A 26,963-nucleotide genomic window follows, 5' to 3' on the forward strand; every position below is an offset into this window, starting at 1 on the left:
ATTAATGTAAAAAAATGTTTACAAATAAAGGTCAATTCCTTTAACTTCGTCGTTATGGTAACGGCCGTGTCCAACAACCATTAAACGACTCTTGCACTCCGAAAGGTGTCTCAACGTTTTTATAGCGCTAGAGATGAACACTTCAATCTAAGAGATGACTTTTTTGTCGTTTTCTTGAAATATTTTATTTATTTGTTATATAAATGCATTGCATATTTAAAGTTACCAAAACAGGAATTATTATATATGTTCTATAAGATAGGATTCTTTTTCTCTCTTGTCAAAAAAATCCATTCCGGGCGAGGTACCAAGAACTTTTGCAGCCGTAAAAAATCAGAATAAAATTAGCTTTCCCTAAATGCCACTGATGTAAAATTATGACAAGACCGATTACGGTGTCATATATCTGTTGCCCCATTGACTGCCCTCTTATGAGCGCCTTTCTACCACATTTTGTCCTATTGTAACATCCAGTAACAATGACTAACCACAGAATATTGAGATTGTTTAACGGGTGAAAATGCGATAGTGTTGAAATGATTTATAAGTTATAACCGACTTTTCTTTGATTTTCTAAAATCTTAGCTTCGAGTGATATTACATATTACATATTTTGTTAAGCCAGTAAGTTCGAATCCACTCCTTACCATATGTCTTGGAAAATTTCGTGACATTCATAATTATATTAACTCTACCTAGATCATTAGATAAGTTTATGTCTGCTTCAAGCCAAGTTTTCATTAAATGTAAAGACCAAATTAAAGTGATAAAAAAACAACAAAAGATTTTGGTGACTGACACGAAATCCGGGTATACGATTTATCTACCACATTGCAGAAAACAAATATCCTTTAAAATACTTTCTGTCTCTTATGATAATTAAGCTGCCAAGGGAAAATAACTTCAAAATTTATCATTATTATTTTTTTGCAAAACGTGTTTTAGAATTTAATGTAAATACATATAAGAAAACATCATGATAAAGCAACATTTTAGGCCACAGTGCGATGACATTGAAGCATGTTGTCATAAATAATCTCCTTATGATTATGTTGAAGAAAACATGTATCTGAAATGCACACTTTCCAAAGAGGAATGGTTTCATGTTTTACAAAATATTGTGATTTTTTTTTCACTAATAATAAAATTGGAACCAATTTTGATAGAAATACGTGCCAGATGAAACATTATTTCTACCGCGAGTATGTCTCATTCATTTTTTTAACCATTTCGTTTTATTTCGGAATAATATATATTAAAATAGTTTTGTCTAGATTTATAGGGGCTTGGGTGGGGGTGGCAAAGACATTTACAATAAAATCATATATACAAAATTATTGACAGCGCCTGTCCATTTAGTAGAGAAATGTTTCCCTATTGCAAATGTTACATTTTGTCTCTGCTGTAAAATAAGACATCTGGTATAGATTGGCTCTCTCCTGTTATGGTGATGCCTCCATTGTGTCTGTTATACAAGAAGACCTCTGATACAGCTGGTCTCTTTCTTGTCATGGTGATATCTTCATTACGTCTGTTATACAAGAAGACCTCTGATATAGCTGGTCTCTTTCTTGTCATGGTGATGCCTTCATTACGTCTGTTATACAAGAAGACCTCTGATACAGCTGGTCTCTTTCTTGTCATGGTGATATCTTCATTACGTCTGTTATACAAGAAGACCTCTGATATAGCTGGTCTCTTCTTGTCATGGTGATGCCTTCATTACGTCTGTTATACAAGAAGACCTCTGATATAGCTGGTCTCTTTCTTGTCATGGTGATACCTTCATTACGTCTGTTATACAAGAAGACCTCTGATATAGCTGGTCTCTTTCTTGTCATGGTGATACCTTCATTACGTCTGTTATACAAGAAGACCTCTGATATAGCTGGTCTCTTTCTTGTCATGGTGATACCTTCATTACGTCTGTTATACAAGAAGACCTCTGATACAGCTGGTCTCTTTCTTGTCATGGTGATACCTTCATTACGTCTGTTATACAAGAAGACCTCTGATACAGCTGGTCTCTTTCTTGTCATGGTGATGCCTTCATTACGTCTGTTATACAAGAAGACCTCTGATACAGCTGGTCTCTTTCTTGTCATGGTGATACCTTCATTACGTCTGTTATACAAGAAGACCTCTGATATAGCTGGTCTCTTTCTTGTCATGGTGATACCTTCATTACGTCTGTTATACAAGAAGACCTCTGATATAGCTGGTCTCTTTCTTGTCATGGTGATACCTTCATTACGTCTGTTATACAAGAAGACCTCTGATATAGCTGGTCTCTTTCTTGTCATGGTGATACCTTCATTACGTTACATTTGAGATATTTGTTATTAAAAAGACCTCTGATAAAGCCGGTCTCTCTCCTGTCATGGTGATGCCTTTATTGTGCTATTTTTTTTTTCTCTCTGCCATAAAAGAAAACATCTAGCACAGATGGCCTCTTTCCTGTCATGGTGATGTCTTCATTGCGTTACATTTTTATATTTTTGCTATTAAACAAGACCTCTGATTCATGGTGATGCCTTTATTGTGCGACTTTTTTGTCTCTGCTATTAAAAAGACATCTGGTGTAGCTAGTCCCTCTCCTGTCATTATGATGCCTTCACTGCTACTTTTTTTGTCTCTGGTATAAAACAAGACGTCTGATATAAATGGTCTCTCTCCTGTCCTGTCATGGCGATGCTTGTACTACTATTAGACACTTTTCTTCTAAGATTAGTATCATGCAAAAGCTATTACAGGAAAATAACAATAACGGTATTTTTGAAGCGTATACGTTTCCCGTTTATTTTGATTTTGACTATTCAAATTGAATGTGACATCGACACCAGAATGTCGGAGGCGTGCAAATTAGTAATTAGACAATTTTGGTGTTGTTTGTCGGTATTTTCATGTTAATTGCAAGAGATCTGAATTGTAGATGTAGACAGGGCCTATTTACAATGTCATTATACTTTGCAACGGAGAATTCATAACCATTGAGCTTGAAACATAACAATGAAGTGAAATTACAAGATAAATTACATCGTGGGTATCCGTGGGTAATGCTTTTAATGGTGACATCCGATCGTAGTAAAATATAAATTGCAATACATTTTAACTATTTTTATGTATTTGTATAACTTATTGTATTACATGGGGAGATATTGTGTGAGTTATGAACAACGCGAAGTCTATGTTTATAAACAAACTTTTTTGAATTTTGTTAATAGTATATAACTTTTTTGTGTATTAGATTACAAATAAATAAATTTGTATTTCTTTATTTCGTTTAAAATTGTTCTGTTTTCTCGCATATAATCATACAGTCGTGTGTTGATTTCTGAATGTGTGACTTCTTGCAGTTTATTTACTGCATAAATATGTGTCTTTCTATTTCGAACATGAACATGTACAGAAACACGTACTGTCAATTCTTTTATTTTAGAGAACTATCTTTCGGTTACGGTCTTTTTATTATTTATTTATATTTAGTTTACAGCTTGTTACTCTTCTAGCTTTATGTTTCAGTACGAATTTATCAGCCTCAAGCGGTAACATATTTTTGAAGAAGCAAATATACAACACCTGAATTATAAAGGAACTTATAAAGGAACTTTCTTCATATAATCCTATGTAAAAACGCTGAGAGTTACTGCTGCCTCCGCTAGCATTTACAGCACAACCATTTGAACTACTTTGACGGATTGTCCATGTACTGTGATTTGGAGATGCCTTTACAGACAACTTTTGCATGCTTGTGAGTACAACTCACATGATGATTTCTACACATGACAGCCCTAGTTTTGAAGTGATGCTTCCGACAAATATTGCTGAAGCTCCATCAAGCGAATGTGAACGACGACATCTTCTACCTATATCAATAGCTAACCCTGAACTCTTGATTCAATTGTGGCAAAAAGACACAAAAAGCCCCAAAGATTAAATACAGGAATAAGAAAAAAAATGCGTAAATTAAAGTTGTAACGACTTTACAAAACTTGTAAGATGATAAACTTAATTTTTGAAATAAAGTAGGAACAACTTCTGCGTTAGAAGATAGTATCACATTTGAAACAAACTAATTAATGTATTATAGTGAAGACAACCCTCTTTTCAGTACTTTTTTAAAATTGATGATGTTGTGAACATTAGTCCCGTTTCTATGTTATAATTAACGGTAAAAAATCGTTTTTGGAGACTGAAGTGCCTACTAATGGTTTAATAAAAGGCATTTTCTTTTTTTGAAGATAACCCTGTCTAACCCTTTCTTGCCTTTGTAGTGTTTTGTACTTTGTATTTTGTTATTTGATACAGGACAAATATTACCTTATTGTTACCTAGGTCTTTGTAGAAGTTGTCTAGAGTGCTGACAATTTTGATTACAGATTTCAAGTTGATTTATGGTATGAGGAAGGTAAGCTATTATTTGGAGTAATTGTGTAAATTTTGTAACGGATGGTCCCTTAATGAACGGTTATTTTACGCTCTATGTCTTAATTTGTTAATGTCGGGTATCTGTAATACAAAACAGTATTTTCGACAACATAGCGTGTAGAATTAAAGAGGAGCAGATCTTAATCCGGACTACGGAAACATGGATGCGAATCCCCGTTTCTCCAACAGACTTAAAATCAAAGTCCCATTGTCATATCAATATAACTCAATATAGATGAATACCTTGTGCATTCCTCAAAGTCATACTTAAGGGACAAAGGTTGTAAGAAATCGAGTGATTGTCCAGTCTTCTTGAAATAACACAGCAGAAATACTTCCATAAAGTAGATAAAATTGTTCGAATAACAATGCAGTTTTTTTTGTATCTACGTTTATTGTGTCCCTGACGTTTTTGACTAAAACTGCGAAAGTAGGAAATTTTTTAAGAAATATATTTATATTATATTCATTGAAAATAATTACCTAGTCAACACTTAAAAGTTAAATATTTAAGAGTTTACTTCTAGCATAGCCTATAATTCTTACCAAGACAATTTAAAATTTGACATGAATGATGAAAGTATCTTTTAGCTGAAAGGTTAAGTATATAGAGGTTCTCATGTTACGAGCATTGTCCTATGCACAGCTGTATATCTTGATGAGATTTGCAAGATTCTTATTTTCTGCATTTCCATTTTTCCTTTTCACTTTCGTCCCATTGCCAAGCAGTGTAGCAAACATTGTTGCCTTCTTGGTATTCAAGTACTTCATTATGGTTAAGGCAACTGAATTGATAAAATTACTTTAACTAGTTATCGTTATAATCTTCTTTTGATACCGACTGACGAATACAGTTTGCGATGAGTAAAGATTTCACATAATTCTATACAGTACCTCCATGGCTGACTGAATAAGGTCTCTGACTTAGAATCACCTGTGCCCCGCCTCTTCTCTCCTCCGCACCCGCAACCCCCCCCCCCCCCCCCCCCCCCCCCACCACCACCACCACCTTGTCCCTTCCTCACCACTGATTTCGGTTCATTTGGGTGTAGAATTCTAGTAAAAGGGTCAAATGTGACATATGTTTATAATATGCCGCAAAGGCTTTTATTAAATAGAGTTATGTACAAGCAACATCTCACATCAGATGTGGGATAAACAGATTGGCACACTCTGTAAGCAGCTTACAAAAAAGCAAAGAATAAGGCGAGGGAATTTCAATGCAAACTTAAAGGTACAAACCATCAGAAAGAAACAACAGCAAAATACAGCAGATACAAGTGAAAGACAACACACACATTTACCACTGCAAAGTAATTGATAGGCCTGATGTGAATGATACCGCAAGCTATACAGTCTGTTCGATTCAAGCAAGGTAATATTGATAGTAATAAATAATGAATTATTACAGTATTTGACAATTCTTGGCTATTGTAAGACTTTCGTATTAGTACAAAGAATAACTTAGTCTAGCTCGACCTTGTTTCACCGCTGAACTGCTATGTTCAATGACAATTATAACCAAGGCTCTAGGTTTTTTTTTGTTTTGTTTTTTAAAACTGGAATTGGGAAACCAGCCTGAAATCTCTCGGTGTTCAATATGTTATAAAATTGAGTTTCGAGGATAGTCCGAAATGTTGCTTAAAATATGCCGGAGTTCTAAGACTAGTCTTGGAATGCAGTTTATCAGATGTTAGAGTTTTTAGGTTTGTTTCCAACTGTTTGGTAGTTTCTGAACACATTTAAGTTTTATCTTGACTAATAACTAGTTTGCGCTGTGAGACTTTAGGGTTAGAACTGTATCTCTCATCTTAACTAGTATTGTAATTAGGCTGCCAGCCTTCTGGATGTAGTACACGTATTTCTATCTGCATTTTTAACACACAGGTATGTTTATATGCTTGTGTGTACATTTTGATTTGTATTTTGACTGTGGCCATTTAAATACAGAAGAAGTTTGTCGAATTCTGCCGCAATTTCCTCGTCAGATCTTGCCAGAAGAGGCACGTTTGCTTATTTTGCTTATCACATTTACGATGCTTGTATAACACAAGTACTAAAATTGTCATTTAACTTATTCTTGCCTATTAAGTTCATTCGGAACTTCTTGTCCTCAGATATCAAAGTAACTTGTTCTGAAGCAAAAGTTTTTTCGTAATTACAGACCATACCGAATAAACTATCCGCTATCATTTTGATGTTATCTTTGTAGACACCTCTGACACGTCTGATTATAAACCGAAACTTTTGATTAAAAATTAACCTCTTTATTCTATGTATAGTAAAGAAGTTTATAATTATGAAGTTTTTTGGCCCGAACCTCCAGTAGCGTTTTATCTCATTACGTGTCACAGGCGGCGGGTGTTGACGCTCTTTGCGATTCGCTTGAAAAATGAATGTAAAGTACTCTGTCGTTTAACTTTATTGAAATTTAATTGATCTTAGTTTGTGTTTGCTTAATTTTCAATTAGATATTTATCATAGTTAATTTTTATGTTTCAGAAAGAATACTTCAGTTCAGACGTTGAATACAAACAGGTTAGGGGAGTCTTTTCAAATTAATTTGTTTCATTTATTATTTATACAGTTTACAAAGTTGTTTTTATCAGAACCTGGATCAGTTTAAGTACAAAACTGTTATAGTATTATTTTCTGAACTGATTTATTACACGTTGCATAAAGAGATATTTATCGTGTACAGATGCCTTTTCTGTCGTCTAATTGAAGAGCAATTATTACAGATCTAAGAAAAGGAGCGCGTAAGAATCAAATGTTGTATACCATTCCAATGACTGCTGTTTTTCAAGCAATTTATCACTAGCGATCCTATATGAACGAGGAGCAAATATTTTTGATATGCAATTTCCTGTCTTATCTTTTAAAGAACAATTAAGTAAAGAAATTGATGACGATACAGACAGTTTAAGCTCGTCAGTTCGGATAAATTAAAATTCCTTTTAAGAGACGGCATGATCGACGTTCCTGTTTAATTTGCCAATGCCCACTTCTGCCATTATCTTGCATGCTACCATAATCTTATGATTCATATAGATGATAAGCTGCAATGCTTTAGTCTGAAAATTCTTTGTTCAGTTCTGTTGTTTTATTAAAAAGTTCATGTACGAGGTAACTTTGATGGGACTGGTTACGTTTCCCCGGACAACTAAAAGTTGTACCAAGATGTTCATTTATATATCATTTCTTTGCGTATCATCCACTCATATGTGGCGTATTTACCTTGTATCAATTATTTTCTTGTCATTTCATTTACCTTCATTTATAATCATAACTAGAATCGTTTCTATTTTCGTTAAATTACATGTATCCGTATAAGGATCTTACATGCCTACCTGTGTAAGACGGGGTTTTCCCTACCCTCGGGACAGTGTGGAATGGAAAACCGAGCGTTAGCGAGGTTTTTTATCCATGCTGTCCCGAGGGTAGGGAAAACAGCTGTCTTACACAGGCAGACATGTTAGATCATTTTTCTTGCCTATCATGTTCAAAATAGCTCGTGGAAGACTATTTATTCTTGCCTACCTAGCAGGGAAAGTATACATTTATCCGAGCACGCGCCGGGAATAAATATTCCTCTCTTTCCCTAGGGAAAAACCTTGTCTAAAATAGCGTGCACTATATAAGGTGACGTAACATAGTACTGGTACCATTGTGACTTCATAAACTTTACAAATAATGTCAGGAAATACCAAAAACCTATTTATCTCCACGATCTGTTTTGAACATGATAGGCAAGAAAAATGATCTAACATGTCTGTCTGTGTAAGACAGCTGTTTTCCCTACCCTCGGGACAGCATGGATAAAAAGCCTCGCTAACGCTCGGTTTTCCATTCCACACTGTCCCTCGGGTAGGGAAAACCCCGTCTTAACCAGGCAGGCATGTAAGATCCTTATATTCTACGTCATATAATTATGTAAATATGTTGTTGTTATGCAGTGAGGGGTACTTTTTAAGCTTTTATTTCGTTCTACTCCCTATTTGTGAATTCTATAAGGAAAAATAAGTTTAAACTACACGTTCACAATTGATTAGAATATACTACAAATGTAGTTGCAATGAATAAGCAGTAGTGGAATGTATGTCAGTATATTATTGAGTGTCATAGGACAACATCGAAACAAAATAACATTTTTTCTTCTAATTAAATATCAATAGCTGACACTAAATAATGTTACTGTATCACAAATTATGCGGTTATCAAATAATATTTTATAATAAATGCCCAATTAAGGAACAATAATTTCATATTTTCTATACTATTGTTCGCATTGCATGTTTGTAATTGCCTATCGGTCAAACATAGGGCAATTTTAATTTGCGTGTCATTTTTACCGGCTTTGGTATTTTGTTAAAATATAAGATTACCATCTAAAAGCGCTGTGGTGGGCAAAACGCCCCCTGTAAAATTGGGGATAAGAAATGTTTTCTCTCTAGATATAATGCGTTCTATTAATTGTAATTAATTGTGGTTAACTGTGGTTATTACATCTGGTCCATGGAGTTCATTTAATGTTTATAAGACAGTTCCAGAGCGGAGTATGATCATGATAAGTGGTGCAGCATTTCGTTATTACAAACCAAATCTGACATCATTTTGCTTAATTACGTTCAAAATGTTTTCCTAATAGATTTCATAACAATAATTTTTGTAACTAAAAGTGCATTCATCTATAATAACGGTCCCCCACCCTTACCTACCTTCCCATAGCTCATACTTTTTGACATTGTCCGAGGACGAAGACTTTACACAATACACAACTGTTCACATCATGAACAAAAAAAACACTTCCGTTAAAAGAACTAATCCTGCTTTATCAAATTTCGCATATTTTACTGCTCATCTCAAGTCGAAGCTTTTAGCCGTTCTCTCAAAATCAATTTTAGGGTATTTCACGGGTTCAGTCAATGCCACAAACATTGCAAGGTTTGATATTTTTGTAGTGACAGCTCGGAAAATGCGTAGAGCAAAATCTGAAATATTCTTTTATCACATATGTGCGTTAAACCGGATCCACACGTGATCTGACATTTAGGTTAATACATTTTGCTTAAAATATACAATGAAAAACATAGGGATAGAAAAAAAGCAATTACTGGTAATTCAACTATGCCCATGGTATGACAAAAGTGCTGGTTGTTCACTATATCCAACAGACATATCTGATACATTATTTTACAAATAGGCCATCCATTCCGCTGCTTTATTACAGAAAATCAAAGTGTATGTTGCTTATATATCAGGCGGATTTTTTCCTAAATGTGATAGGGGTTTAGCACCTCTTGTGGCGAGATACTCTCTTGAATAGAATGAGAAAGGGGTCTAATAGATTTTACAGTTATTGATGCCCTGGTCAAAACTCCTACTTATGCTTGGTACTGCATTTGCCAGTTGCTGCTCATCACACAACTAGATGTATCTAAAACTGAAATACAAACAGTATAAAACGATGTGGCTGTTGTACTTTGGTCTCATTAAACAAAATTAGTTATACATATCGAGCAATAACCTAGTGATTTGGAAATTATTGCTCTTGGGTATTGCGGTAATGCTACAAGACAAATGGTCTTTTGTAAAACTCAATCGCGCGACTGTCACGAAACTTATCTGCTATACCCGTAACTTGCATTAAGATTTCGGAAGGAAGATAAACTCGTTTGAACAGTAGCGTTATTCAAAATGGAGCAAGTCGAAACAAAATTTTGCAATAGAATTTCAAGACATTAGATGCAAGATAGTATAGAATACAGGTGTGATCGCATGCAGCGGGTCACGTGATAAAAAGCCTAATAAGGTTCATAACAATTATCAAAACGGAAAATCATTCCCGCGGTGTCAAAGGGAAATGGTACCTTTTTTACAGTCATTTTTATCATTAAAATGAATACAAATATATTGATATGTTTATCTTATTGTTCTGAACGCCTCTAAGTACTTGTTAAAAGATGTATTTTCGCAAATCGAACAAAGAATAATGAGTATGATTTGAAAATGAGATAACAGTCGCAATTTTAGTCATTATAACATTTTCCATTGGAGAATAAATGATCGCCTTTCGAGTTTACTTTGAATAATCGTTATGATCAGTAACGCGTCGGAAATTATTTCCAAATTTGACTGTTTTGTGGTATTTATGAATTATTGTAATTTTCACAATTACTGATTATAGCATATGTAAGCCTTTAATGCAATCAAAGAAAAAGTACAAAAGATTAAAATTATGGTGGGATAGCTCGTTAGAAACGTGAAATTTCATGGTATAGCGCCTTTCGAGTCAAAGCAGGGGTACCCTCCTGACTTTCTACTTATTGGAGAAAAGAAAAATATAATGAATGACTAAATTAAATACAAATTTAGCCAACTTATCAAATATTATATCTAACTTATGCAAGATAACGACAAAATTGCTAATTTATTGTCAGGCACTTTGATTAAATCAAATATTCTAATATAAACTGTTACTCTGGCCCAGTTGTCTTTGGGGTACTTAAATAAATCAAACTGTCATGGCACAGGAAATATATACGGGTGTTTTAAAAAGTACGCCAGCACTATCCTCTTGGACTAGACCTTTTCCCGTTAATCTATTGGTCGTATCAGTACTTTTCTGACACACACATTATCTTGAATTTCCCTGTACTTTTCTTGTTCTTGGTTGTACACCCTTGTCTTGCCCAGGTTACATGTTCTTTTTCGCACCAAAACCACTTTTGTCTGTTTTCTTTTCCTTTCCCATAATTTGTTTTTATTGTCCTTTCTCATATTTCCATATTTTTCTATATCCTGGCCCATTCTTTTATGTCATTTTTTCACACTTTCCTTGTCATGGACCACACGTTTCTGGACATGGTCCATACTTTTCATGCCCTTTCCCATACTTTTTGTTCATTCCCATACTTTCCATGCTTCCTCACACTTTTCATGTCTTTTCCCATACAATTCTATTCATTCCCCATACTTTTCATGTTTTGACAAATACTATTCTTTACTTTCACCATATTTGCTTTTTCTTGTCTCTTCTCATAATTTTAATGTCCAGGCCCATTTTTATTATCTTTTCCCATACATTTCTTGTCCTTTCCCGTATTTTTCTTTTACTTTTCCTACACTTTTCATGTTCTGACCAACACTTTCATGTTCTGGCCCCTGCTTTTTCTTCTCCTTTCCGATACTGTCCTGACATCATGCGTTGGTCGAGCTTTTCAGTCATCGATCAATATTCATGTTGTTTGAGGTTACATTCTACCAATTCAATTCCTTATTTATTTCATATTAATAACAAAACATTCAGACCTCATTTTCAGCACTTTAGAGCATTTCAATGATATGGAAACCATATATGGCCATTTAGTATAACATGTCTTCTTATCAAAAATAGAAAAATATTGACATGTTATGTTGAATATAAGAAAAATAATCTGTTCTGAGAAACATCACCCTCTAAAAATGCCCCCATGAAAACAGCCGTTTAGTAGTTACGCGTAGGTAGACATTTTTCGCAAAGAATAAAACTTATTCCAAGAAATTTACAATGAAAATGGTCTAGATCTATTCTCAATACTATAAGCAATAAACATAAGCCAAATATTTAACTGTCACCTTCTCATGTCACTTATTATACCAGATTTCATCCATAGCATGGAACTACATTTTGGACTACTTCACATGTAACTGAGTAGTCACTTCCGGTTTGGTGTAATCCGTCCTTGACACTTTCCAAAGACTGTTTGCTAGTAAGTATGACTAGTTATGTTTAGTTATGGCTTGCCAAGGTGTTGTATTTCCGTAAAGACGGTTGATTATTTCCTAATTGTCTGGTTGCAAAGCCAAATATTACATACATTTTCTACATTAACTTTTATCTAAACTTAGTAAAATGCAGCCTCTGCAGAAAGGCGTACTTACTAGACAAAGGACATTCTGTTTACACGGTTTCCCATACGTTATACCATTTGGTAAAAAAAAAGTTATGAAAGGGTATTTGCACATGTTAGGTACCTATGGGTATTTCTCTTTTGTCATATTATTTTGCCCCTGATCCTGTGACGTAGTATAAGCGCCGAAAAGATTGGCATCAACGCACAGCGAATATGATTTTTAATTTTTAATGATTAGTTATATGGGTCCTTTTATTGGTATGTATATAAGAAAGTTTTATACTACTATTTCTATAGGCATTTGTTAAGGATTGTTGTATGCAGTGCATCGTGTTTTTAAATGTCAATGTTTCTATGTATTAAGTTTGTAACTCACTCTGCAACACTTTAAAGGTGCAACTCCTTAAAGGTACAAATTAAGGCTCCGTCATCTTAGTGTAGGCATGGCTACGCCCATTCCTCTTTCCGTAACCAACACCAAACTTATCACACAGTACGTAAGTCTGGAACAAACATCCATAAACAGTGTCTTATATTTTATTCTTTGATTATTTTTTTAAGTTAAGTATTTATGTGTTTAATGTTTGATGTGCATAATTATAGTCAAAGTTTTTATAAATGTCATCTAACAATAAGGCAAAAACTGGCCTTTGAACCAAGGTGACTTGCAGATTTTGTTTCCCAATTAGCTTTGTCCTCTGTCTTTTGAATATAATAATACCCATAACAGGAACTCTTTGGAAATCAGATCAGGTTAGTAAGTGTCGTAATTCATGAAAAAGGACCGCCCCTTTAGAATGGTCTCTATTGATTATGGTATGTCTCATGAATCTTTTCTAGGACCCCGTGCGTACGTGTGTGCGTGTGTGCAAGTTTATTTAAAGCCGCCAACAGTAATCCCTACGGGCGAATCTTCCAGACGACTCTGTATTGCAAGATACTGAAGATTAGGCAATTCCAAAAGCTTCCCTGGACCCAATACATTGGACTCTTATCAAGTTGATAGTTATTTTGAGTTGGAGGAGCTGGGGATCGATATCACCACCCCATGTTTCTTAGTCAGGCAGAGCTAATGCTGAACCACTGCGTCCGCTTTATAGGGCCTCTTCAGTTCCAGGCCTGCTTGCGACTATAAAGTTAAACATTCGCCTGTTTGCAGTTGATAGTATGATGCACAGATCAGTACGATAAATAGCCGACAGAGTACCACTACAGAAGGACCTACATAGTCTATCATAGCGGTAGCAGAGGTGGAACACGTCCTTCGACCGAGCCAAGTGTCACAGAAGCTGAAAAAAAGATAATAGTCAACAACCTACGACTCGAACCATTTTTCAAGGTTTATCAAATCACTTGCCCCTCACCGATGTAGGTTCGAGTCTCACTAGGTGCGTTGCATTTTTCATGTGAGGAAGCCATCCAGCTGGCTTATGGAAGGTCGTTGGTTCTACCCAGGTGCCCGCTCGTGATGAAATAATGCACGGAGGGGCAACTGGGGTCTTCCTCCACAATCAAAGCTGAAAGTCGCCATATGACCTATAATTGTGTCGGTGCGACTTTAAACCCAACAAAAACAAATAAGACAAAAAAGTTAATAAAACTACATACCTTGGATCAAATCTGTCATCGTCACCGCATATAAACAAAGTTTCCAGCAATTCTAGCCGAAGTTTAGTTTTTTAATAGAAAGAAATATTTGTTTGAAAGTAGAAGACCAGTCTATTTTATAAGATGATATAGGTATATGACTTTGTATATGACTTTGTTTATACAGCTCCCAGGCTAGTATCCTAAAACGTTACACAAGACGATCAAAATATCAAGAATATTCCTCTCTTCTTCCACCCTCACCCCACCTCATCACTTCTACCATCATATGTATTAAGTGCCGACACCATACCATTAGGGTTTAAGTAAGCCCTGGTTGCATTGACGACTCCATAAATATATATCATTTGCTTCTTATCATTTTAATCTAACACTTTTCTTGCACAGTGATATTCATATACATATTATCACTTTTGAGTGCATTACATAAGTCAGGTTTTTAAGTATTCCTGGTTACACTGAGTAGCTTTGGAACCTTGACATCCTTATATTTCTTAAGCCGCTGCCGCGCATGACCTTGATACATTATGTTTTCCATTATTGTAAAAGAAAGATGTACATAATATATCATTAATAAAATGAAACAAAAACGTAATTTATGTTATTAAACTGAGAAGATATATTGCGTGAAATGTCCCATAATTGGAACGCTTAAGTAAAAGTAAGTTAAGTAAGTAAATGAAGAAGACAAACAAATGAAATGACGAGGTCAGTTACATTAGGACTGTTGTTTCTTCTTTTTATTGTTTGGTTTCATACTGCTTCCTTTCCAAAACATCAAATGCAGTGTCATGATGAGAAAATATCATAATTTACTGTAAACCTAGTTGAATATAGTTCAAATATTGTCGTCAAAATAAAGGGAAGGTATGGCGAATGCTCAGTTAAACTCTCATTTTCTCTGACTTCTTCAACATTCTGACTTTATCTTCACTGAATATTCTTGGTGTGTTCCTCTTGCTAAATATTGCATATTCTTTGTGACTTATGTAAATTTGAATGGAGCGATAAATATAAGAAATTTGGCAACAATGTTTGTAAGGTCACAGATCAGGCATAATTATTATCCAAAATGTGGTAGCTATAGTGGATTCATAATGAAATATTTAAATTGATTTGAAGTAAGCGACCTTAACCGCTCGGCCACGGAGGCCCCGTACTTTAATCTATCGCGGTGAAGCCTACTGGTGTGGGCTGATTATTGATGTAGTCAAATATGAAACCAAATTTTATACAAATTTATTTTAGCTCGATAACGATGAAAGAATAAAATCTGTAAAAAGATCCTTTGGAAGCAAAGAATGCAACCAAGAAGACTAATAGCAGACTCGGTTTGATCGAGTCCGTTGATGAGAGGTAATGAAATGTGCAACACCTCTCACGCCCCCTAGCACCGGTTTAAGCGGAACTCTATTACAAAGCGGAACTCTATTACAAAGCGGAACTCTATTACACGTCTATTGAATGGACTCCATGATCCATCTCACGCCCCCTAGCGCCGGTTTAAGCGGAACTCTATTACAAAGCGGAACTCTATTACACGTCTATTGAATGGACTCCATGATCCATCTCACGCCCCCTAGCGCCGGTTTAAGCGGAACTCTATTACAAAGCGGAACTCTATTACACGTCTATTGAATGGACTCCATGATCCATCTCACGCCCCCTAGCGCCGGTTTAAGCGGAACTCTATTACAAAGCGGAACTCTATTACACGTCTATTGAATGGACTCCATGATCCATCTCACGCCCCCTAGCGCCGGTTTAAGCGGAACTCTATTACAAAGCGGAACTCTATTACACGTCTATTGAATGGAGTTTATTGGACTCCATGATCCAAAAGGACCAGAAAATATAACAACACTGAATCAAAGTACGGGAGACTTTTTACAGCCGCCACACATCACTTAAAGGTTGCTGTTGTGATAGTTAATAAAATCTGTAAAAAGATCCTTTGGAAGCAAAGAATGCAACCAAGAAGAATAATAGCAGACTCTGTTTGATTGAGCAACACAATAGTACGGGGGACTTTATACAGAAACAACTTTCGAGTCCGCTTCCTGCCCATTGGGACTCGAACCCAATACCCCGGGTGGAGCAGCCGACACCTTAGAAAATCATGCTTTTTATACCTTACAAAGAAATTCGTTTGTTCGTAAATTCTAGATATTTATGTGTATTTCTAGCTGTGATTTTTTTACAGTGGGCTGGGATCGTAAAATGAATAAATTTAGATATTATTACTCGATTTTATTGAAATTTTAAAAAGTTATTAGCAATACGTTTTTCCTAATTTGTGAGAAATTTGCTTGTAATATGAAAGCGTTTCCTTCAAGAACATCTGATAAGTACAGTAGCTAGCAGAGGCTTGTGAAACAATATCTCCAATCTAAGTAAGTTTTGCGGTAATTAAAAAGATATAAAAACGTAACTTGATCCCGGAAACACAGTATTGTGTAATGATTCCTCGTTATTAATTGTGCTTGCAACAATATTATAAATCTGAGCTATATAATTAGCAACATAATTCACATAAAATCTTGTTTTCTTTTGGCTGGCTCCGCATCGTACAGGGACGAAATTTAGCTATAATTAATGCATACATGGTTTACAAAATTATCCCATAGGCATTGTGTGTTATTTTCGTAATGTATTTTAGGTGCATTTGCCAATTATAAATGCTAATGGTTTGTCGACATCGTGATATTTGTTACAAAACAGTAACGCGTCATTGCTATATTTCAAAATTAAGAGGAATGTCCCAGCTGCATGTTTGTTGAAATACCAAATTACAAAGCTTACTTCTAGCCTGTAAGAACCCAACACAAAGCTTACTTCTAGTCTATTAGACCCCGAACTGTTTTTTGCTGTTAATGTCCTCGACATAATTAGCCTGAATATGCTAATCGTATGGGTTTATTCCGGCATTTAAAAAGTAAATAGAGTGACGAATACATCTCGATAAATAATATTTCAGATTATCTCTAGGAATTTATGTTTATAATCATAGTAGGTGGTTCATTTGAGACGATTAGATTTGCTCTTTATAAAATGTATTTCGTTTATCTCCCATTTTCGCTCTCAAATACTCTTACCCATTATTGGACTTGCGTTGTAGCAATATATATTCTATGTTTCATTACAGAGATTGTTCAAGAAATTCGACAATGACGTATTAAAAATTTGGTAATCAATGCCTAATCCACGGATCAGTTCACTAAAAACACACTTATCCAAATATTGTGGCCAATCTGCGTAATTCCAATGAAAATTATTGATGAAATGTGGCCTATTAAGATAACCGCAACACGAACTTAGATCCTTTCCAATGTACATTCAGAAACTGAATAGCAAGCTGCCTGGCAATAGATCACAAGATTGAGTACCCTTGCATTTTGTCATACTGAAGCCAAAACTCAAGTGTAAATGTATATATACCATGCCAAACACAGGGTACTAGTAACCTAAACCAAAATTTTCTACTATTTACTTTGAAGAAATAGCAGTGCAAAATAAAAACAGAACGATACAGCGACTTTATATAAAGATTTAATATCAAAACTTGAAATACTAGCACTGTTTCATTTACAAAAATTCACAAATTTTATTCAAATAATGAAATTGCAACACAAAATTATACACATACACATTATGATATACACACGTGATAATGGTTAACATATGAATTTCAAAGTCTGGTACACATAAAATACCAGTGTACAATGATGCAGAATTGGATGGCAGTAAGTTCCACATTAATTTCAAGTTCACAGCCAACTACAAATTTCTTCTAAATAATTCAAACACACAGAACTTACACATCAAATGGAGCGTGTCCATGGGTGGTTGTAGGAACTTTTTAGAAATTCAATATTTTAAACGCAATATTCATACACAAACATCAAAAGAATATGCCTATATTTATGAAAATGCATTTTTTTTTAAAATTTAAAAATCTTAATTAATAAAACTTTGAGATTCAAAAGGCTAATTTTATCTACACAGGTCAGAAACTGGTTTTTTTTATCATTCTTACAGATGTGTCAGTGCTAAAGCTCTGACGTATAGAACTAAAAATCTGATGGTAGAAAAAAGAAAATAGAGAGCATAAATTTATGATGAAAAAGAATAAATAAACCTGCTAAAAATGTCAGCAGAGCTATTTGTGTAAATCTTCAATAATACATTTAAAAATTTATTGATAATAATAACTGAATAAATAGCAAACCATTCAATCACATGAAAACAAATTACATTGGCATATCTATCCATCAATCATACCGTTGTAATGTATTCTTTTCTACTCTAGGTGCATGTACTTTTGCAGGCATATTTATCCACCAATCATACCGTTATAATGTATTCTTTTCTATTCTAGGTGCATGTACTTTTGCACACTAACATAGATGTCTTATTTCTATTTCTTTACAAAGTTTGACAGGGCAATCCTGAATTTTTGAAATCTATAACAATTAACAAAGATGTTTTCCAAGTACAAGATTCACATATACCATCAGACAACCTAAGCATATATGCAAGTTGTCTCGAAATACCATCTTGGTAAACTTTTAAACCTACTTTTTCTACTATAATCCTTTTGTATTCAAGAAATATTTACTTCTATGTGTACTTTATTACTACTTTTAAGACAAAAAGCAACAAGTGTAAACAAAACGAAGAACCATACAATGTAAATTTACGTATCTCCAGACATCATCTTGGAAAAAGAGTCTGTTATTTGGCAACATTGTCACATTTAGAAATGATGAAAAGGTGAAGATTTTTTCTGTAAATACAGAGCTATTTTCCGCTATAAATCTACCTTCTGTAAAAGGAGGTAATCCCAATGCAAAAAAGTATGTTTTTTTCCCAAAGTTGAATTTAAAATTCCCAAATGATTATACCTTTTAGGGTTTTTGCTGTTTTAAGATAGTTTTGCTGATTTGTATGTATATTTAGGTAAATTATAATACTGTGAACAATTACTGAAATGCAATTCATTAATATTTCACACAAAAACACATTTATGTAGATTTTGGTAATTTGCAAATTGTCCCAATTAAGACAATTTCCGAGAGCATTTTCCCAATTCCACTGGTGTCGGTGGCATTTACAAACTGATGAAAAAAAGGCCTGAAATATTTTTGTTTAGTTTATATTCTTTTCGTCTAGATGTTCAGTTCACTCATTTTTATCAATGATTCAACTGTCTCCCACTTTCACTGTCTCAAGTTGACACTCTTTGTTTTCTGACTGTGTCTACCTGTACTATTTCTACTTCTAACCCTTACCCTGCTAAATTTCTAAAATGAACTTGTCCACCTTCCAATTTGGACAGTACCATTAACTGCTAAAAGGGGTGTTTACCAAAAATATACTGGCTGAATGGCGAACAGTGCAGATCATGATCAGACTGCACAGATATGCAGGCTGATCATGATCTACACTGGTTGCTAAGGCAGAATCAGTCGTGTCCAGCATGGTAAGGGCTAAATCACACTATTTTGCTGCTGATGTGACTAAATGTGAAGTATGATATCACTTAAAGAAAGGTTAGTCCCATAATTTTGTTTGTGAAACTTGACAGAAGACAAATCTTTAAATTCATAACTATAAGCATTTCCTGATAACAATTTAGATTTATTATATAGGTCTGTCACCACTTTTTCTTCACTTTCTTATTTTGTGCATAACTTATTTTTGTGACAGTACAGTCATGACTTTCAACCCTTGTTTTTAATCGAATCTTTATATGTTATAATTAATACTATCAATAAATCTTGAGACTGAAAGAAATCAAATAACTTAACACAGAAACACAGAAAATTCTTATTAAACTGACCATATTCAACATTTAAATCAGGAACTGATTCATTAAACATTATTCCGTCCATTTTGAAAACTTGCAACTGTTCTCCGCAGTGATTAACTTAAGTACTGGAACCCGCTGTCTCTTCTTCCTTAACTTCCATCTTCTCTATTTCACTTTCGGCTTTTACTTCTATTTTGTTGTTTGGAGCAGGCTCCTCTGTTACCTTGGCAACCAAACATTTTTTGATCTCTAGTCCAATAGCACGAGACATAGGGGGAGGTACAGCATTACCAACCTAGAAACACATACATTTCATTATCAAACATGTAAATTTTTAGTTTCTTTCCACATTGTATTAACATACTTCAAATATTATTGAGACTTCCCTGCTTGGCCAAACACACCTTATGGCATTGTTAAAGACACAGGACCTGTCAGCAGAAAGAATGCATTTCTCAGTACTAAACAAGGCTCGGACCTATATGTGAATGACATGAGCGTTTCAAAGTAGACCTTACCACTGCCAAAGAAGACCATTTTATAAAACCTGTTGCTTTATTTTAGATCTATAATACAATACAAGTCTTAAGAATAACTTGAAGAACTCAATAAAATGAAGACTTTTAAAGAATCATTAAAGAGAAATGGCAGGGTAACTGGCTAGCTACCTATTGACCTATCAACCAAGAGGTTCCACATTTAAAGCTCTCCCCTCCCTGTATGACACCAGATAAGAATTTTCCTTGAAAGTAAACTTTTTAGTCACCTGACTAAGTTACAAGCTGTCTTCAAAATCAAGCTATAAATAAACTGATAACAACAAACTAATCTAAAATGTAAGTCTAAGGATTTTTACTAACCTGCCTATGTCTGTCCAAAATAGTACCATAGAACCTGTATGTGTCAGGGAAGCCCTGGGATCTAGCACATTCTCTCACACTGACTACACGATGCTGCTCTGGGTGCAGGACTCTACCCTGCAAGTATTATGTTTGTGAATCATATTTATTTCATTCATGATAAATTAAGCCTGTTACATAACTTATGAACTAGAAATGTACCTGTTGGACATGGGTAAGTCCTAAAAACAGCAGTCTGTATCAAAGCTGCTTCTTTCTAAACTAGGGTCATTTACTGCAGGTAATTTGTACCCTTCAAAATTCCTTTGATGTATAACCAGACAGACATACAAACAAAGGCAAACCTGAAAGCCCCTCCAAAAATCATGTCTATTCAATTTTTTTTTTATCAAAGGGTAATATGTTTACATGGGCATGAAAATTATACACAGGGTTACAGAAAAGTGACTAAATGTAGGCTTAGGAAATAGAGATCGATATAATTGCACCTTTACTAATCCTACCAGGTGTTCTGTATTATAAAAGTGCTTCTATTGTGACAATACAAGCAAAACTGTATTATCTGCACTATTAATTACTTACTGGTATTTCATTTTATTATTGGCTTGTTAAAAGTTAATTTTTTACCATATGTAAGTTGACAGAATCATAGGAACCCTGTTTTGAGGGGTAAATCAAACACAAATGAATAAATCCTAAATGTTTTTGTTGTGCAAAAAAGTATTATATTGTGTCTAAAACAGTTTTCATTTTTCACTCAATTGTGTAATTGCAAGGGAAGTAAACTAATAGATATCTCTGCTATAAGTACTAGCCCAAGGCAAGAGTTGTCATTCTTTGTGGATCACAACTTTAAATTAAAAACAAGAGCTGTCTCCGTAGGATGACACATGCCCCCGATGGCACTTTGAATGAATAGTTATGGCCGATGTTAGAGTTTAGGACCTTTGACCTACGGAGCTGGGTCTTGCGCGCGACACATCGTCTTACTGTGTCACACATTCATGCATAGTTATTTTAAAATCCATGCATGAATGACAAAGATATGGACCGGATATGCCCATCAATGCACTATCATGAAAAATGATCTTTAACGTCTAAGTGTGACCTTGAACTTTGAGCTACGGACCTGGGTCTTGCGTATGACACGTCATCTTACTGTGGTACACATTCATGCCAAGTTATTTGAAAATCCATCCATCGATGACAAAGATATGGACGGGACAGGCCCATCAATGCACTATCCTTTAACATCTAAGTGTGACCTTGACCTTTGAGCTACGAACCTGGGTCTTGCGCAGGACACGTCGTCTTACTGTGGTACACATTAATGCCAAGTTATTTGAAAATCCATCCATCGATGACAAAGATATGGACCGGACACGCCAATCAATGCAATATCCTTTAACGTCTAAGTGTGACCTTGACCTTTGAGCTACGGACCTGGGTCTTGCGCACTGCATGTCGTCTTACTGTGGTACACATTCATGCCAAGTTATTTGAAAATCCATCCATCGATGACAAAGATATGGACTGGACAGGCCCATCAATGCACTATCCTTTAACGTCTAAGTGTGACCTTGACCTTTGAGCTACGGACCTGGGTCTTGCGCACTGCACGTCGTCTTACTGTGGTACACATTCATGCCAAGTTATTTGAAAATCCATCCATCGATGCAAAGATATGGACCGGACACGAAAATTGCGGACAGACCGACAGACTGTTCAAAAACTATATGCCTCCCTTCGGGGGCATAATTATAACTTCTGTTATTGATATCAACAAAACTATCATAAACTTCACATTTGTGAAATCATTTTTGGTTATTTCAAGGACTTGGAAATAAATTTCTAGACTTTATTTAATGTATTACTATCACTGAAAATTTTAGGGTCTATCTTTACTAAATGGAATATTTGACTACTTTTCCTTGAGTGATTTCCCACCAATTTCAAATTGTTCCTACACACAGGTTATTAAAAACAACCTGGAGATGCTAACACTTTTATGGCAGACATGACCGTGTTTTCATACAATGAATTCATCAGTACTTGGATAAAAGGGGAAAAGTCTTCATGTAAGTCTACTTCAGGGGAAAAATGCATGATTTGAAAGGTATTTTCTGAAGGAACCAGACCAATAAAAAATCTTTTACTATAAAAGAAAAAAATTCTACCGTACTTGAAACTGCCCATCTTAATATGAAAGTTTGTACAAATGATTGAAACTGTGGAATAAATCCCCGATGATAAATGTAGAAGTTCATTGTAAACTTTTTTCATTCCTGACAATAAGTTAGGGATCTGTACTATCATAAGACTTATTGTTATCTATATAATACTGCTTTTTTCCAAGAATTTTTCCATAAACACTTACCTGTTTTCCATGGTTCAGTTTAGTACTGTAGTACGAAGATCCCATCTAACGCGTAAACCCGCCAGTGATTATGTCGGTTCCTGTGTGGAGACACCAGGAACCAGGGTATTAACTGACGGTCCATCGGCTCACAAGCATTCCCCTCAGCACAGGAACAAACTCCGCGTAAACTGCCATTGCTACTTTTACCATTCTTCTTGTCATGGTGAGTGTATTGTCTGTAATATACATGTATATCCTCAACATCTGTGATATATATCATCAACACACTTCTATAACTTTTTCAAGGAGAATTTGTCTCTGATCTGAACAATTCCCTAAATTCTTAATCTGAGCTACATAGCATCAACATGTACTTTTGCATAAAACCACCCTTCGTAATAGGAGATTACAGCTTGTAAATTTATAAACTACATCGGCAAAACATACTATTCAATTATTCCTATTTTTTTTTTGTTGGGTTTAACGTCACACCGACACAATTATAGGTCTTCATGGCGACTTTCCAGCTTTGATGGTGGAGGAAGACTCCAGGTGCCCCTTCGTGCATTATTTCATCCCGAGTGGGCACCTGGATAGAACCACCGACCTTCCGCAGGCCAGCTGGATGGCTTCCTCACATGAAGAATTCAAAGCCCCGAGTGAGGCTCGAACCCACATCGGTGAGGGGCAAGTGATTGGAAGCCCTTAACCACTCAGCCACGGAGGCCACCCGCAATTCTTCCTAAGCCTCAGGGAAAAGGTGAAAAGATGTATTGAAATTTTGGGCAATTTTACCAAATAACATCAATTTCTTTTCATAACATTGCACTTTTATATGACCAAGTACAAAAAGTCAAGCTATAAATGCCTCATTAAGAGTGAAACTATCAGGTATGTGAAAACTTGTACATACAGCTTTTTGCATTTGTTGCCATCTGAGAGTCGAACTTCTATATTGGGCAGGGATCTCCAGTCTGAGCCAGGAGCCAGTGGGATGTGCTGCATGCGAGCATGAACTAGAGGGTTCATGTCCTTGCAAATATGGTCCCTCAATACTGGCTGGTGTTGTTTTCCACGAATCTAAAAATAATCAAGCATTGCTTGTTAAACATAATACTTTATCGTTTCTTCCAAAAGTTAAATCTTTGATTGAAGTCTCACAGAAAAGAAGTATCTTGCCATGGAATTACACCGACAATCTCTTGGACTGCTTGCCATATCCTTGCAGAACATTTATAGAGCCAAGCTTACAAACATCTTACTATATGCAGGCTTTCAAGCACTATTTGGCAAAAAATTAGGGCTAAAATTAGGGCTGTTTTTGCAAAAAATAAAGGCTAAATTAGGTCAAAATGTCAAGCCCGCCCTTTTATATATTGTTGCTTTTTGCGGGGGCACCATTCTAGAACAAACGAGTCTCCAACATAAGTTTTTGATATACAGGTATGAAATGGTGGACACTGGTGCCTTTGTCTAAATATTGAGGTACTGGAGTGGTACTTCTCTCAATTGGGGGGTGGGGGGCTCTCCCCTAGAAAATTTTGAAATACAGGTATGAAATAGTGGGTGCTGGTGTATTCAGGGTTTCCTCCCCCTGGAAAATTTTGAAATAGAGGAATGGAATGGTGGCCTGTGGTGTGTTTTTGGGCCTAATTTGAGAAAATATTTATTCTTTGCCAAAATAGCTGAGAGCAACTTTGATGAGCCAAATAGGGGCACAGGCCTCCTGGGCCCAGCCAGGGACCCAGGCCTGATCACTCTATGAAGTAAATCTATGTTTCATGAAGCTATAGCCTAGGAACTCATGGAAACAGAACCAAGCAACCTCTGAAAATGAATCTTAAAGAATATAAACTTCAATAAATTCATTGGATCATTATATGCATGACTTTGTACAAAAACAAAATTTAAGTTCAGACAGATGTTACAAAAAATTAGGGACAATCGAAAAAAGTAAGGGCGTTTTTATGAATTTGGCCCTTTTTGAGCATTTTTTTAGGAATTTTAGGGAGACCTAAAAAAATTAGGAATTTTAGGGCCACTTGAAAGCCTGTATAAGTACACAGGTTGAAAGAATAACAAGTCTACTTACAACTCTCTGGAAGTGGGTCAATGCATCACAGTTATAGGAAATTTCCTGTGCCTTTGCCCCATTCTTTATTTCTGGTAGATCAGACATTGTGTCCCTCACTGTGATTGTTCGGAAAGGAGCGGAATCCATTCTCATTATATTTGAAACATACTGTAAAACAAGCAAACATCAATGTAAAACAAGCAAACATACTGTAATACAAGCAAACATCAATGTAAAACAAGCAAACATACTGTAATACAAGCAAACATCAATGTAAAACAAGCAAACATCAATGTAAAGCAAGCAAACATCAATGTAATACAAGCAAACATCAATGTAAAACAAGCAAACATACTGTAAAACAATCAAACATCAATGTAAAACAAGCAAACATACTGTAATACAAGCAAACATCAATGTAAAACAAGCAAACATCAATGTAAAGCAAGCAAACATCAATGTAAAACAAGCAAACATACTGTAATACAAGCAAACATCAATGTAAAACAAGCAAACATACTGTAATACAAGCAAACATCAATGTAAAACAAGCAAACATCAATGTAAAGCAAGCAAACATCAATGTAATACAAGCAAACATCAATGTAAAACAAGGAAACATCAATGTAAAACAAGCAAACATACTGTAAAACAATCAAACATCAATGTAAAACAAGCAAACATACTGTAATACAAGCAAACATCAATGTAAAACAAGCAAACATCAATGTAAAACAAGCAAACATCAATGTAAAGCAAGCAAACATCAATGTAAAACAAGCAAACATCAATGTAATACAAGCAAACATCAATGTAATACTAGCAAACATCAATGTAAAACAAGCAAACATCAATGTAAAACAAGCAAACATACTGTAAAACAATCAAACATCAATGTAATGCAAGCAAACATCAATGTAAAACAAGCAAACATCAATCTAATATAAGCAAACATCAATGTAAAACAAGTGAATGAAGTATTGCCATGCAATACAAAGTCCCCTACTGGAAGGCACCTAATTTTCTCTACTGCAGTATAACATAATGAACTGATATCTGTCAATGATGTATAAACAATATTGTACTATATATACAATAATATTATAATATAACAAAGCACTTGGATTAAAATTTGCATATATAAAAACGTACAGTTGTTTTCATTTGGATTTTTTTTGGTCGATTATACAAAAAGTTATCATAAAAGTTATTTATAGTAACAACAAAGTGAAATAAACCCTAAAAAAAAAAAAAAATCTATAAAATTTAAGTCCACAAGAAACTCTTTACCAGGTAGAGATAGATCAAAATACACCTAAAATTCGGATGTACCGTGCATGTTGTACCACAGAAAAGTGGTCTCAATTTTTCCCTACGGCCAGTAATAAAAAAGTTACAATATAATCTATTTATAGTAACAACAAAGGGACATAATTCTAAAAAAAGTGTGCCTCATAGTGGTGAACATTTCTACCAAGTAACATCAAAATCCCTCCATGCATGAAGAAGAAATGCTCTGGACAAACTCATTCTTGAATTTGACCTTTAACCTCTAAGTATGACCTTGACCTTAGACCTAGGGACCTGGTTCTGGCGTGCGACAATTCGTCTCATGGTGGTGAACATTTGTGCCAAGTTACATTACAATCCCTCAATGCATAAAGAAGAAATGCTCCAGACAAAGTCATTCTTGAATTTGACCTTTGACCTCTAAGTATGACCTTGACCTTAGACCTAGAGCCGGGGCTTTGCGCACAACATGTCTCATCCAGGGAAATGTTTGTGCCAACTGATATTTAAATCCTGTTTTGCATGACAAAGTTATAGACCGGACAGGAAAAAAATCCTATTGACCTTTGATCTCAAAGTGTGACCTTGACCTTTAAGCTAGGGTTCTGGGTTTGCGCACGACACGTCGTCTCATCAT

General features: G+C 35.1%; 1 protein-coding gene across 1 annotated transcript in view; it reads right to left on the reverse strand.

Annotated features, from left to right (window-relative positions):
- Positions 1-17,464: 17,464 nt before the first annotated feature.
- LOC123550268 (DNA (cytosine-5)-methyltransferase PliMCI-like) overlaps positions 17,465-26,963 on the reverse strand; it is a 34,445-nt gene continuing 24,946 nt past the window's right edge. Inside the window, exons 29-33 of the mRNA XM_053524154.1 lie at positions 25,055-25,204; positions 23,876-24,042; positions 23,015-23,198; positions 20,604-20,726; positions 17,465-20,038 (exon numbers count right to left, since the gene is read on the reverse strand). Coding sequence (XP_053380129.1) covers positions 19,862-20,038; positions 20,604-20,726; positions 23,015-23,198; positions 23,876-24,042; positions 25,055-25,204 — 801 coding nt within the window. The 3' untranslated portion in view covers positions 17,465-19,861. The remainder of the gene's footprint in view (positions 20,039-20,603; positions 20,727-23,014; positions 23,199-23,875; positions 24,043-25,054; positions 25,205-26,963) is intronic.

The sequence above is a fragment of the Mercenaria mercenaria genome, chromosome 15 (assembly GCF_021730395.1).
Source record: "Mercenaria mercenaria strain notata chromosome 15, MADL_Memer_1, whole genome shotgun sequence".
Lineage (NCBI taxonomy): Eukaryota > Metazoa > Mollusca > Bivalvia > Venerida > Veneridae > Mercenaria > Mercenaria mercenaria.